Here is a 13,873-nt window from a genome sequence, read left to right on the forward strand (position 1 = left end):
TGCTGTGTCCTTGCATCTCACAGTCCTGACCTCTGAGACCCTTCCACTTCCCATCAATCAGGCACTTGCCCATTTGTGACCATGAGCCCTCCTAAGGTGTCACCTTACCTTTGTCACAGGTGTTGGCCAGAGTATCGCCTGCGAGGGCCTCAATGCCACCATGCACTGTGGCTCCGGGGAGGTCATCCAGATCCAGGACGCCTTCTATGGGCGCCAGACTCCCCATTATTGCACCCAGGACGTGGGGCACCCCTCAGACTTGGAGGAGGAATGCAGCTGGGTCAGCGTCAAGGAAGAAGTGGCAGGTAGGTCCCGAGGACTCTGCAGCTCTGGCTGTGAGCACAGGGCAGTTCCTGGTGTCCTGTCCCCGGAAAAGGGTTCTGGAAAGCTCGAGCAACCTTCCTTTCTGACCCTGGGCCTCCACCATTGGGAAAACTGGCCAGTCTCTGCCCACAGCACCTAGCGGAGAAGCAGGGGTCTGTGGTTCACCCATTCACTGGACATCAAACCCGCCCCAGTGGGCATTTGCTCCCCAACCCCACCTGAGTGTGAGAAACATTGCTTTCTCTCTTTGTTTTTAAAAAGTTTCGAAATACTTCAAACCTATAGACAAGAATAGAAAATATTTCAATGCACACCCATAGACCCATTACCCAACTTGTCAAATCTTAACGTCATGTCATATTTGCTTAAGATCTCCTCATTAGAGAGACAAATACAACACTACATATTCATTAAAGAAACAAATACAACATCAGATATACAGCTGGCACTCCCGTGGAGCCGTCCCTGGCCTGTTCCTGTCACGGATTCGGTGTTTATTAACCACATGTGTGGTTTTTTATTGCTGCCTCCTGTTTATGCATCCCTAAGCATTACATAGCATTGCTTTGCAGGTTTTTAATGTTTATATGAATGGTATCATATTGTAATGTCATTCTGCAATGTGCTTTTTTTTCTTTTCCTGTGTTTTTTTGCTCAACATTATGTTTTCAAAGCGTATTATCCATCTCGATACATGTTGTACTAGTATAGTCGTGGCGTCTATTGTATAACTACACCAAATTCGTCTCTCCCTCTGTCCGGGTTGTGTTTCAATGCTTGCTATTGTGAATAAGGCTGAAACAAATGCTCCTGGGGGCGTCTCCTGTTCCTGTGGGAGAGTTTCTCTAGGGCCTTGTTTTTCTAAATCCGATTACCTCTGCCTCTGAGTTGCATTTGCCCCGTGGCAAGGATTCCATTTCAGGGATTATGGGGCCTCTCTGCACCTTCCTGGGGGCTGCAAAGGCCTCAGAAACTTCTACTGTCCAGGACCCAGGGGAGCCCTCTCCTCTCTGCTGGGTGATCACGGTCGGGCCTGCAGGGTCCCATGAGAGCAGGTGGTCAGCTGCTTCTCGGCTAAGTGAGGTTGCAGCAATCCGTGCCCAGGCTGGGCGCTCTGGGGCCTTGGGCCAAGTCTCCCCACATGTGCCTTGGCAATTCCCCTTGGAGCTCTGCCTCCACCCAGAGGCCCTGCGAAGAGGTCCAGGAAGGGATGCCCAGTACTCTCAGAACCTGCCAAGCAGCCTCCTCCCCAATCTGGGGCAGAAGCTGCATCTCCCTTGGAAAGTGACTTGCGCCTCTCCCTCCCACATCTGGCCCACATCGTCCCTGTTCCCCTTAGAGCAGGCGAGGAGGAAGGAGATGCTGAAATCAGCTACTTGCCTCTCCCTGTGGCTCTGACGTTCCTGAGGCTGTGGTCCCTCCAAGGAGAAAAGGTCTGGGCCAGACGGGCTGATGGATGTGCCTCTCTCATGGAGGCATTGATGGTCCTGAGCAGGCCATTTCCTCAAGGGCCCAGATGCAAGTTTCCAACTGTGCAGCCACACCCCAGAGAGCACACTGGAGGGGAGCCCTGCATCCTTGGGGAAGGGTCGGAGGTGAGATCTAGGTGGGGCCCCAAAAGGGCTCCATTTGTACCTAAGTGCCACAGTCACTCATTCATTCAATCAGTTGGCCAACAAACATTCATTGAGCACCAACATTGTGCCATGCACTCTCCTGGGCTCTATGGATACAGGGATGAATCAAATGGTCTGTTTTTCAAAGAGCTTGCAGTCTAATGAGGAGACAGATATGAGTACAGGTAGTTACCTCACAGTGTCCTCAATGCTACAACAGAAGGGAGCAAAGGTGCTATGTATTTACTCATGCAAAACTTATTTTTATTTTTGTTTCTTTGCAAAACTTATTTTGTATGTGCTATGTACCAGGTACTTTCTGTGTGCTGGAGATACAGCAGTGAACAAAAAAATAAACCAAAACAAAACAACACTCCCTCTCTTTGGAGATTGTAGTCTAGTGCTGTGGATGCACATCGTAGGGGTTCCAAACTCAGATTGAGGATGTGTCAAACGAGGTCCCATCAGCAAAACAGAAATCATGCCAGGTCTTTCAACAGAGGGAATTTAATGCAGGGAATTGGTTACCCAAGTCACGGAAGTGCTGAGAAGCCAAACAGGGGATAATGCTGCAACCTTGAGTTTAACAGCAACAAAAAGCAGCTACCACCCCTAAGAACTAGAGGGACAATCAGAGGGGATGGTCTTACCAAAACCAGAAGTCAGGGCCATCCACCAGGTGCTAGAACCATGCTGGAGGCCGCTCTGTGGGAGCAAGGACCACGGAGGGAGGGCTTGTCCAAGTGGAGCTGGAGTGACAGAGGAGCTGCAGTGAGAGAGAAGATGAAGAGCACCCTGCCATCTCATGTCTTCCTGTCTGGGGTAGGCAGAATTATAGTCTACAAGATTTCCCACCCTAATCCCTGGAACTCTGGGTATGATGAGATTCCATGCTTGTGAATATGTTAATTTACATGGCAAAAGGGACTTTGTAGATGAAGTTATGGTTGCTAATCTTAAAATAGGGAGATTATCAAAGGAGGAGTATTGGCAACAGATGTGAGCTCAGGGCCGGTCTTCCTCAGCAAAAAGAGGAGGATTAGCATGGATGTTAGCTCAGGGCTGATGTTCCTCACAAAAAAAAAAAAAAAAAAAAAATAGGGAGATTATCCAAGTGGGCACAATTTAACCACACAAGCCCTTAAAAGAAAAGAACTTACTGTGGCTAGAAGCAGAAGAGAGATGTGGCAGATGGAGGAATCAGAGATTCAAGTGTGAGACAGATCTGATGCACGATTGCTGGCTCTGAGATACAGAGGGCACATGCAAAGACTGCAGAATGGCCTCTAGGAGCTAATGGTGGTCCCAGTTGACAGCCAGAAAGGAAATGGGACCTCAGTCCTACAACCACAGGAACTGAATTCAGCCAACAACAAGAATGAGATTGGAAGTGGATTCTTCCCCAGAGCCTCCAGAAAGGCATGCAGCCTAGCCAACACCTTGATTTCAGCCCTCTGAGACCCTGAGAAGAACCCAGCAGAGCCCACTCAGACTTCTGACCTCCAGAACTGCGAGATAATAAGGTTGTGCTGTTTTAAGCTACTCAGTTTTTGGTAATTTGTCGCAGCAGCAATTGCAAACTAATACACTACCTCCAGTCTTCCACCAGTGCCTGCCATCAGCCAAACCTACTTGGAAGCCAGTGCACAGGGAAGTTTGGGAAATGTAGTTCCCCACAAGTCAGAGCCAAGCAAGGTGAGGGTGGGTCTGCGGGCAAAGGTCAAATGACTGGCCAGCTTTCCAGAGGAGACAAGACCTAAACTGAAACCTGGAGGTCTGGTAGGAGTTAACCAGGAAAGGACAGTTGGGTGTATGGGGAGGGGTGTTCCGGGGAGTGCAAAGAGCCTGTGTACAGTCCTGGAGATGAGAAAGAGCGTTGTAGGCGCAGGGAACTGCAAAGCGCTCAGCATGGCTCTAGCACAGGTAGAGGCGGGGCACTAGGGCCCGAGGAACCAGACTCTATCCTGGGACATTGGGGAAGCACTGGGGGGTTTTGAGCAGGGGAGAGACATGGTCAAGGGAGAGCCAGCTGCAGGCTGCTGTGAGTCCAGGCTGACGCTGGGGCTGGAAGACAAGGGAGGCTGACGCCAGAAACCCAGGTAAGGGAGGCTGGTGGTGCAGACTTAGGGCAATGGCAATGGAGAGAAATGGATGGGGTCCAGAGACAGAAGGAAGAACTGATGGGACTTGGTGATTGATGGAGTCCAGCATGACCCTGGCATTCCAGGCATGGGCAATGCTGTGTGCTTCGAGAGCAGAGGCTGGAGGAGGAGTGGTTGGTGGGGGAAGGAGGAGGAAGGGAGATCGGATTAGCCTCCTAGGGCTGCCCTAACCAAGTACCAGAAACTGGGGGGCTTAAACCAACAGAAATTTATTCTCTCACAGTTCTGGAGGCCAGAAGTCCAAAATCAAGGTGTCAGCAGGGCTTCGCTACCTCTGAAATCTGTAGATGGGAGTCCGTCCTTGCCTCTTCTAGCTTCTGGTGTTTGTTGGCAAAGCTCGGCGTTCCTTAGCTTGTAGAAGCATCACTCCAACCTCTGCTTCTGTATTCATGTGGTGTGTCTCTGTATCCAAATTTCCTTCATTTTACAAGGACACAAGTTATATTGGATTAAGGGCTCACCCTAAGACCTCATCTTAACTTGATTATGTTTTCAAAGACCCTACTTCCAAATAAAGTTGCATTCACAGGTCCTGGGGGTTAGGACTTCAATACACCTTTCTGGGGGACACACTTCAAGCCATATCAGAGATCACACTTCAAGCCAAATCAAGCCTCATTTCAGGATATGAGAATGCTGGAGTACCCTGTGACATCCAAGCGGAGATGCTGTGTAGAAAATTGGACATGCCAGTTAGGAACTCAAGAGAGAGAAGAGATGTAGATCGGGGTGTCATTGGCCCATGGCTATAACAGGGGTGCAGGAAACAATGACACCAGGGGAGGAACCAGTGCCAGGAGAGCATGTGGGGATGGGGTGGGGGGCCTGCCTGGCTAAGCAATTGGACAGGCAAAGAGCATTTCAATATGCCAAAATCTGGAGCAAGCATGGGTTTCTAAGAGGCTAAAGAGAACCAGGAAGGTGAGGCATTGCAGAGCAAAGCCATGAGGATGCCCTCAAGCCAAGGAGGAAACCAGGGCCGCAGCGCCTGAATGTCCCTGTTCCCAGGCTTCTCTGTAGGCATTTCATTCATCTACACCATCAGGAGGGAGAGGTATCGGGATGACCCTGAAGTTTCTGGCCTGGGCCGTCCACGCTCCTCCCTCCTGTGGGCACCTGGTGCTCCTGGTAGACACGGGATTCCTAGCCTTGTCCCCTCTTTGCCACTTCTCAGGGTGTAGGTTTCTACTTTAGGCCATCTGACTAGATGTCACTGGACCAGTGGTTCTCAAAATAGGGTCCCTGGGCCAGCAGCATCGACATCACCTGGGAGCTTGTTGGAAAAGCAAATTCTCAAGCTGCCCTCCACATCTACTGAGTCAGAATCGCTGGGGGGTGGGGTCTGGAAATCTGTGTCTTCACAAGCCCTCCAGGGGATGCTGGTGCATTCTAAAGTCTGAGAACCACTGTGCTGGACCCTGAGCTACTTAAGGACAGGAATCCTACTTCTGTCTCCTCCTAGTACCTAGCACAGTGCCTGGTCTCCAGGAGACAACAACAAATACTTGGTGGGCAGACGGTGGGCAAATGAATGAACTCGAGGTCATTCATCTCTGTCTGAACCTATCCCTTTATGTCCTTCTCCCCATTCCTGCTGCTCCTGGGATGTGGGTGCTTCCCAGGCCAGTGCCAGGGGCTGCAGGCATGCCAAGTGGCAGCAGATGGGACCTACTTTGGAGACCTGTGCCCGACCCGGGGCAGCTACCTGTGGGTGCAGTACCAGTGCCGGGAAGGTGAGTCCCCCACTTGCCTGGGTGTGGGAATTCCCTTCTGATTTCCATGCCGGGTCCAGCCCCTCTCAGAGCAGAGGGAGCAGCCACCCGTGGGGGTCAACCTGCTGTGTGCTAAGAGACTTTCTCACCCAAAACCGCTGCCCTGCAGCCTGACCGCCCCACCTGGCTTAGGCTTGGAGCAAAGTGTTTGAGGTCCTGTTGCAGAAATGAGCCGTCAAGCTAGAAGTTAAAAATAAAATTTTTTTTTTAGCCGCAGGATGCTTCAAATTAAGTTTCCTAGGGTAACCCAATAAACACAAGAGACAAAACCCAGGTTCCTTGATTGAAAGGAGTCAAAAAATCTCTCCCACACTCCACACTCACTCAACCACTACCCATCCCATAGGCTGCCGTTTTAGGACACAAGGGGACTTTTAAAAAAATACAAATCTTGAAAGCCATAAAAATAACCCACATTACCACAATTTATAAAACTATTATAAATCAAGAGGGAAGAATCTCTCTCTTCAATTCTACAATCCTATTCCCCATAAGGAGACCGCAGTTAACTGTTTAGAATAAATTCTTCCCTGCTTTTTAAACTGTTTTCATAGACATGGCTGTATATGAATGTATATATGTAAAAGTATAACCATGTTAAATATATTAGTCTACAGCTCCATTTTTTTCACTTACTAGTATATCCTGGACATCCCTCCAAGTCACTACTTTATTCTTTTTTTTTTTTTTGTGAGGAAGATCAGCCCTGAGCTAACATCCATGCCAATCCTCCTCTTTTTGCTGAGGAGGATTGGCCCTGGGCTAACATCCGTGCCCATCTTCCTCCACTTTGTATGGGATGCTGCCACAGCATGGCCTGACAAGCAGTGCATTGGTGCGTGCCTGGGATCGAAACCCGGGTCACCAGCAGGGGAGTGCGAGCACTTAACCACTACGCCACGGGACTGGCCCCTCACTACTTTATTCTTTTTTTTTTTTTTTTTGGTGAGGAAGATTGGCCCTGAGCTAACATCTGTGCCAATCCTCCTCTTTTTGCTGAGGAAGACTCGCCCTGGGCTAACATCTGTGCCCATCTTCCTCTACTTCATATGGGATGCCGCCACAGCACGGCCCGACAAGCGGTGCGTCAGTGCATGCCAGGGATCTGAACCCCAGGCTGCCAGCAGCAGAGTGAAAGCACTTAACCACTATGCCACGGGGCCGGCCACTCTACTTTATTCTTTTAATGACTGCATAGCATCCCATCATAAGATTGTGTCAACGTTTATTTAACCAGTTCCTCTACTGATGGACATTTAGGTGGCTTCTGATTTTTCGTTATACATATCACTCTGCAGTGCTCTCTTGTGCATATATCTTGACAGGTGCCTGGGATTATTTTTAGAGGATAGGTCCCGAGTAGTGGAAATGCTGGGTCATAGGGTATATACATTTTAAATGTTAATAGATATTGCCAAATTACCCTCCAAAATGGCTGTATCTCTTTATGCTCCTACTAACAGCGTATGAGACGGTTGCCCCTGAGGCTGTGAATCCATATTATGCCGTTGTCCAGCAAATTAATCCGTCAGAACAGCAACTTCCACTGAGGGCTGAGTAGTGGTGCAAGGAGCTCTGAAGGGAAAAGAGAATCAGGGAATGTTGGGGTCCCCAGGGGCCATCCAGGAGAGCAGGGCCCATGTGTATAGGAGGAGGGAGGACCGCACAGAGGAGAGGGTGCAGGAAGGGGAAAGGGCATCGAAGACAAGCTTTACCAGCGGCATTAGTCGGCCGGACAGACGGGTGGAGTAGAGGGAGCGAGGTGTCTCCATTCTGTTTTCTGGGAAGAGGAGGCCACATGTCTTGGCAGCACTTTCCCTCTGGTGGTTTTGCTAATGGACAAAGGGTGCCCTTGGGGATCGGCCAGTGGCAGTGTAGTCATCAGACAAATGCATAGCTTAGGGCAGGGGGTGAGTTGGGTCTGGCAACCACATGGACCAGATTTTCTGCCCTAACTTTGATTTCAAATATCCTATCCCCTTGTGAGTCAGTGTGTTCTGATCACAGTTTCTGATTTGGGAAGTGGGTACTTTAGCCAGCAGTACTATGCCCGGAAGAGCCTAGCTGCCCCCTGAGTTTCTCAGGTAGCTGTGAATCAGGACCTCTGTGGCTTTGTGACTAGCTCAAGGAAGTCCTTTTCATTTGCATTCGATTTCTTATATCTTTTCTCTTCTCATTCTTACTCAGAAACTGAATTAGCCCAGGGCTGTGTGAAGCCTCAGCAAATTCTACCCCTTACCCATCCCCCATGCCAACTTCTGAAGCTCCATGTTTTGTTTAACGCACACTAAATCGCTTATAATGATTCATCAGCCACCTTAGCCAAGTAGGTTTTCTTAAAGATGTTTTGCCTTTTGTCTTTTTAAACATTACAAAATATGTCTAGACAGTCAATAGAATCCTGGTTAAATAAATTAGGGTACATTATACAGCCATTAAAAAGAGCAAGGCAGTTCTAACTGAATTCATACAGAACCATTTCTAAGATATACTAAGTGAAAAAAATGGAAGGTGCCAAATAGTGACTACAGCGTGCACCACTTGTACAAACAGAAAAGTACGTCTGTCCTTGTGACTGTGTGGGCATCTCTGGAAGGTGACCAGGATACTGGTAACAATGGTTGCCTCTGGGGAGCAGAACAGGGGGGCCGAGGGATGGCAGTGGAGGGGGGGCTTCCTTTTCATTGTATTCCCTTTCACATATTTCAAATTCTGTGTCTTGGTCATGTATTACCTACGAAGGAAAAATAAAATTCAAAAGAAATTTAAAAAGTTAAAATAAAACTTAAAAAGCTTCAAAAGCATCACCTAAAGATAAAGGACAGGTGGATAGAAGAGAGTAGGTTTTAAACAGAAACATGCAATTTTGCTTTGCGATGGCACATGACATTTTGCATTTTGCATTTTGATCTGCAGGCCTACGGCTGATGGTGTCCAATGAGAGTTTCGTCTTTGACAACGTCACCATCTCCCTGACGTGGCTCCTCTCTCCCTACATCGGAAACCTGTCCTGTCTCATTAGTATGGGAGATGGCCACACTTTTGATCCCTACTACCCGCCCAGGTAAGAGTCAGTTTTCGCTGTATAACAAAAAATCCCCGAACTTAATGGTTTACAATAATATTTATTATTGCTCATGGTTGTTTGGATCAGCCAGGTGGCTTTTCTTGTCTGGGCCAGCTCAGCTGGGGCTGGATGGCCCAGGAAGGCCTCACTCACGTGTGGTGGTGAGCTGCATGTCAGCTAGGGGCACGGCTCACTCATCATCCAACAGGCTAACGTGGGCTCATTCACTTGGTGGTGATGGTGCTCAGGGCAAGCTACCCCAGGAGGCACCACTCTGGTATGTGGATTATTTCGAACTGAAGACAATAGGGACTCAGAGAACTCAGGAAGAATATTTGAGTTTCCCCTCCCAAACTGCCTAAAGAATTTAAAACAAAAGATCTGTTTCAGGAAGGAGTTATTATCATGATGGCTGTAAAGATAATGTAGGCTAGAGGTTACAATAGGAAAGGCACCAAGCCTCTTTTATCAAAAAACTTTGTCTCTCCCTGACCACATTATCTATAGATGACCCTGAAAAGAATTGTCTTCCTGGCCTCTGAAGTCCCAGACCACTACCCACCCCCAACACGTTCCTCGCCTTTAGCTGCAATACTTAAGCAAGCAGCTTAGACAGAGGGACAAGTTGCTCATTTCTGAGTTTCTCCCATGTATACATGTTATTAAACTTGGTATTATTTTCTCCTGCTAACCTGTCTTGTTGATTATTTGGCCAGCCAGAAGAACCTTAAGGAAAAGGGCAGAGGGAGATTCTCCCTCTCCCTCGACAGTGGCAGAAGGGTTTCTAGCAGCGAGCGAGAGCAAGGCTCAATGTGTGAGCATTTTTCAAATCTCTACTTGTGTCATATTTTCTAATGTCCCATCAGCCAAAGCAAGAAATAGACTCCACCTGTTGACGGGAGGAGTGGCAAAGCCACGGTACAGAGAGGCATACACACAGGAATGGGAGGAATTGGTGTTCACATGTTTTCTCATTATGGAGGCCACATCAACAGTCATGGAGAGCTGGGTTCTTTCGGCTTGGCTCTGTATAGAATCTCTCCTGGTCACTGTCCAAGGAGTCAGTAATGGGGTGACAAAGATGCTCACCTGGGTGTGGGAACGTTTTCTGTTGGTAAGGATGATAAAAATAATAGTAGCAATATTAACAAATAGTCCAAGTAGCTTTCACACATGATCTCATTTAGTCCTCACAACAGCCCTATGAGCCAGAGCTGTGCTGCCTATATACTGGGCACTTGAAATGTGGCTGGTCTCAATTGAGATATGCTGTAAATGTAAAAACACATGGGATTTTTTTTTTGAGGAAGGTTAGCCCTGAGCTACCATCTGTTGCCAATCCTCCTCTTTTTGCTGAGGAAGATTGGTCCTGGGCTAACATCCGTGCCCATCTTCCTCTACTTTATATGGGACGCCTGCCACAGCATGGCTTGACAAGTGGTGCGTAGGTCCGCGCCTGGGATCCGAATCTGCCAACCCCAGGCCGCTGAAGCGGAGCGTGCAAACTTAACCACTACACCACCCGGCCAACCCCTACATGGGATTTTGAAGACTGAGTCCCTCCTCAAAAAAAAGAATGTAAAATATCTCACTAATGATTTTTTTATATTGATTACACATTGAAATGATAGTATTTTAGATATATTGAGTTAAGTAAATTATTAAAATTAATTTCACCTGTTTCTTCTTAACTTTTTTCAATGTGACTATTAGAAAGTTTGAAATATACATGTGGCTAACATTGTATTTCTACTGGACGGTGCTGAGCTAGAGAATTATCTTGTTTTTACATGCAAAGCAATTGAGGCTTAGAGAGGTACAGTAAGGTTGCCCAAGCCATACAGCGAGGGAGTGGCAGCATGGCCATGCAAACCAGGACTGTCTGGAATCAAAGCTCAGGCTCTTGGGCCCCTGTGAGGGCACAGCGCCGCACCAGGGCCTGAGGGCACCGTACTCTGCATCCTCCAGGGCACAGTACCTCCCCAGCCTGAGGCAGCTGAACCCAATTCATAGCATTTCAAAGTCCTACTTGGGCCTGGGGTAAGCCCCATTCTGCCCTGCTGCATGCCCCAGCAGAAGGGGTGCCTCAGATTGTTCCAGAATCTCCGGATCCTCGTTAGGTTCTGGGGCTCCTTACAGGGGGCCCCCCTTCAACATGGATCCTCAGGGAAATCATGGAGGCCCATAAAACCCTCTCCCAACCCAAAAACATCTCTGGTTCTACCCTGTGGGAGCTAGAGGTTCTTAATCCAGCCCCACGGGTGCCTGGCATTCCCAGAAGCCCTGGATGGGGTGGGGCGGACAGGGGTCAGCCCTGTCCCTAGCCCAGATCTGATCCAGTGGGTGCAGGTCTCAAATTCGGCAGTCCTCAGCAGTCTCAGGCCTGTGCCACACCACCACATAAAATGGAATCTGGATGCTGGGGTTCTAACCCAGCCTTTGCTAACGGGATATGAGACCCTGAGACAAGGCCTGGTCCTGGGTTTCCTTCTCCTTCCCTGGCACATCTATATTGATGGCTGTCTTGATTGTTTCATGGAGTAAAGTGAAAAATTATATGTGAAGATGCTTTGGGGGAAAAAAATGTTTAAATGATATAAATACTGTGGATTGTTCTGTGGATTTCTTCCCATTTGCTACCATTTCATCAATAAAACAACAAATGCTAAATTACATAATTTTTCAGCCCTTAAATTTTATACGACTTGAATTTAGCACAAGTCAAAATTGACTGTCTGTAGCCCTCCAAAGACCTTTAGTTACACAAGGACTTTCCAGTAATAAACCTACCGTAGTTAAAAACTAGAGCAAATGGGATAAAATGCAAATATTTGTCAACTCTGGCTGTGAGTCTAAGGGCATTTGCCATATTACTCTCTGGAATTCTCTGTGATGAAATTTTTTCATAATCTAAGAGAAACCACAGTAAGCAATTCTTTACATATGCAGTCCTTCTGGGCATAGCTATAAGCGAAAGCCACCGGCATTTTTTTTCTCTTTCAAAAGAAATAGATGGTTACACCCCCTACCATCACCCCACGCAAATAATTTCACTTCGTCTCTTTAAAGACTTGTAGGACCTTGAAACTATCCACCCACCTTATTATATCATTTTTACTAACATTGGGAGATATATTTCTAGCAGCCCCAGCACTCAATTTACAATACGAAAAATGGTATGATTTTTTTTTTTGTGAGGAAGATCAGCCCTGAGCTAACATCCATGCTAATCCTCCTCTTTTTGCTGAGGAAGACCGGCTCTGAGCTAACATCTATTGCCAATCCTCCTCATTTTTTTCCCCCCAAGCCCCAGTAGATAGTTGTATGTCATAGCTGCACATCCTGCTAGTTGCTGTATGTGGGACGCGGCCTCAGCATGGCCAGAGAAGCGGTGCGTCGGTGCGCACCCGGGATCCGAATCCAGGCCGCCGCCAGTAGTGGAGCGCACGCACTTAACTGCTAAGCCACGGGCCGGCCCAAATGGTATGAATTTTAAGTACACAGAAGTCACATAGTTTGTATGGATGTCACTGTGCTCTTCTTTTATGTGTTTGTACAGACTCCTGCTTTTGCTTAACTCCTCGTTAGGCTAAGACATAAATCGGTCGCTCCATCTCCGTAGTAAAGAACACGAGCGGATGGAGGAGAATCCAACTGGAAATAGCAACAGCATGATACAAGTCAAATGATTTCTCTTTTAGAAGCTCCTTCTCGCCTTGCACTCCTCATGTCTTGTGTTCATTTGCATGGCGGGCTGTTTTGTTTCGGTTTGTGGCGGAAAACTTTCTATGTTTCTGAAATTGTTTTGTCTGCCTTATGGAACAGTTTGCCTAACGTGGAATTTGTCCAAGTCCAGCCTTGGGTAACTCAGCGCCACCTACTGACAGATCCGTGGATTGCCGTCATTCTTGAGTCTGGACGGGAGACCTCCCATCCCATGAAGTTGCATCCCATTAATGTCAAATATCGAAGCAGTGTGTACAGATCAGTGAGTGACAGAGTCTTGAACTAATTTTTAAGCTTTTTATTGAAGTAAAATATATATATAGAAAAGTGCGCACAAAGATATTCCCTGGAAATTGATAACTCACAGGATAACGCAAGCCTCAGGGTGACCTAGATGTACACAGGCGGTTGGGAGGCGCAGAGGAGAGAACTCTGTAGAAAGTGATGGTCAGAAAGGACGTTAGAGATGAAGTCCTTCCCGGGACCCAGAAATAGGAGGCAGGAGCAGTGGATCTAGAGAAAGGAATGTCATGGATGTGAGGAGTGTATCATCCTCAGGTAACTGTGAGCATCTCATTACACCAGGAGTTCAGGGGTATGTGGGAAAAATGAAAGATGGTGCTGGAAAACTCAAAGGGGTCTGGTGATGAAGAGCCTTTGATGCCAACCAGTTTAAAGAGGCTGTTTTTAAGAGAGTCTGTAGGTTGGGTACCAGGAAACAGGCTCTGATTTGGGGATGCTGCAGGTTTACTGGGGAGTACTCAGCTGGGGCAGGGGAGAAGTTAGACTGGGATGCAGTAGCAACATAGGCCCCACCGATCTCCACAGAAAGCCCTGGAGCTGGAACCTGTCTTGAATTGAGGCAAGACAGTGAGACCTCTGTACCCTGGCATCGAGCAGCCACTGGATGTGGGATGTTCCTGGGGAGAGGATGTCACCTCGGAGGAGGCAGCTCCCTTTGGCTAAGGGGAATTCCTGGAGATGGATTCATGCCGGGTGCTGGGGGTGTGCACGCCTTGGTCTTAAAGGATAGAATCTGGGTGACATGCCACAGCATCCACTACAGAGGATATACAAGAATCTTAAGGCCACAGTGTTAACGTGATCTGTGATTGTTAATATTATTGCGAGTGTTACTAATACTCACTGGGTAATGTTAAGAAAAAATGGGGGCCGGTCCCATGGCTTAGCGGTTAAGTGTGCGGC

The 13,873-nt window shown here is 47.9% G+C and overlaps 1 protein-coding gene across 1 annotated transcript in view; it reads left to right on the forward strand.

Annotated features, from left to right (window-relative positions):
* LOC101398972 (polycystin-1-like protein 2) overlaps window positions 1-13,873 on the forward strand; it is a 100,164-nt gene that overhangs the window by 4,680 nt on the left and 81,611 nt on the right. Inside the window, 1 exon segment of the mRNA XM_087419886.1 lies at window positions 8,791-8,938. Within this exon segment, the coding sequence (XP_087276012.1) occupies window positions 8,791-8,938 (148 nt within the window).

The sequence above is a fragment of the Ceratotherium simum genome, chromosome 30, assembly GCF_057802395.1.
Source record: "Ceratotherium simum simum isolate JZ-2026a chromosome 30, ASM5780239v1, whole genome shotgun sequence".
Classification (NCBI taxonomy): Eukaryota; Metazoa; Chordata; class Mammalia; order Perissodactyla; family Rhinocerotidae; genus Ceratotherium; species Ceratotherium simum.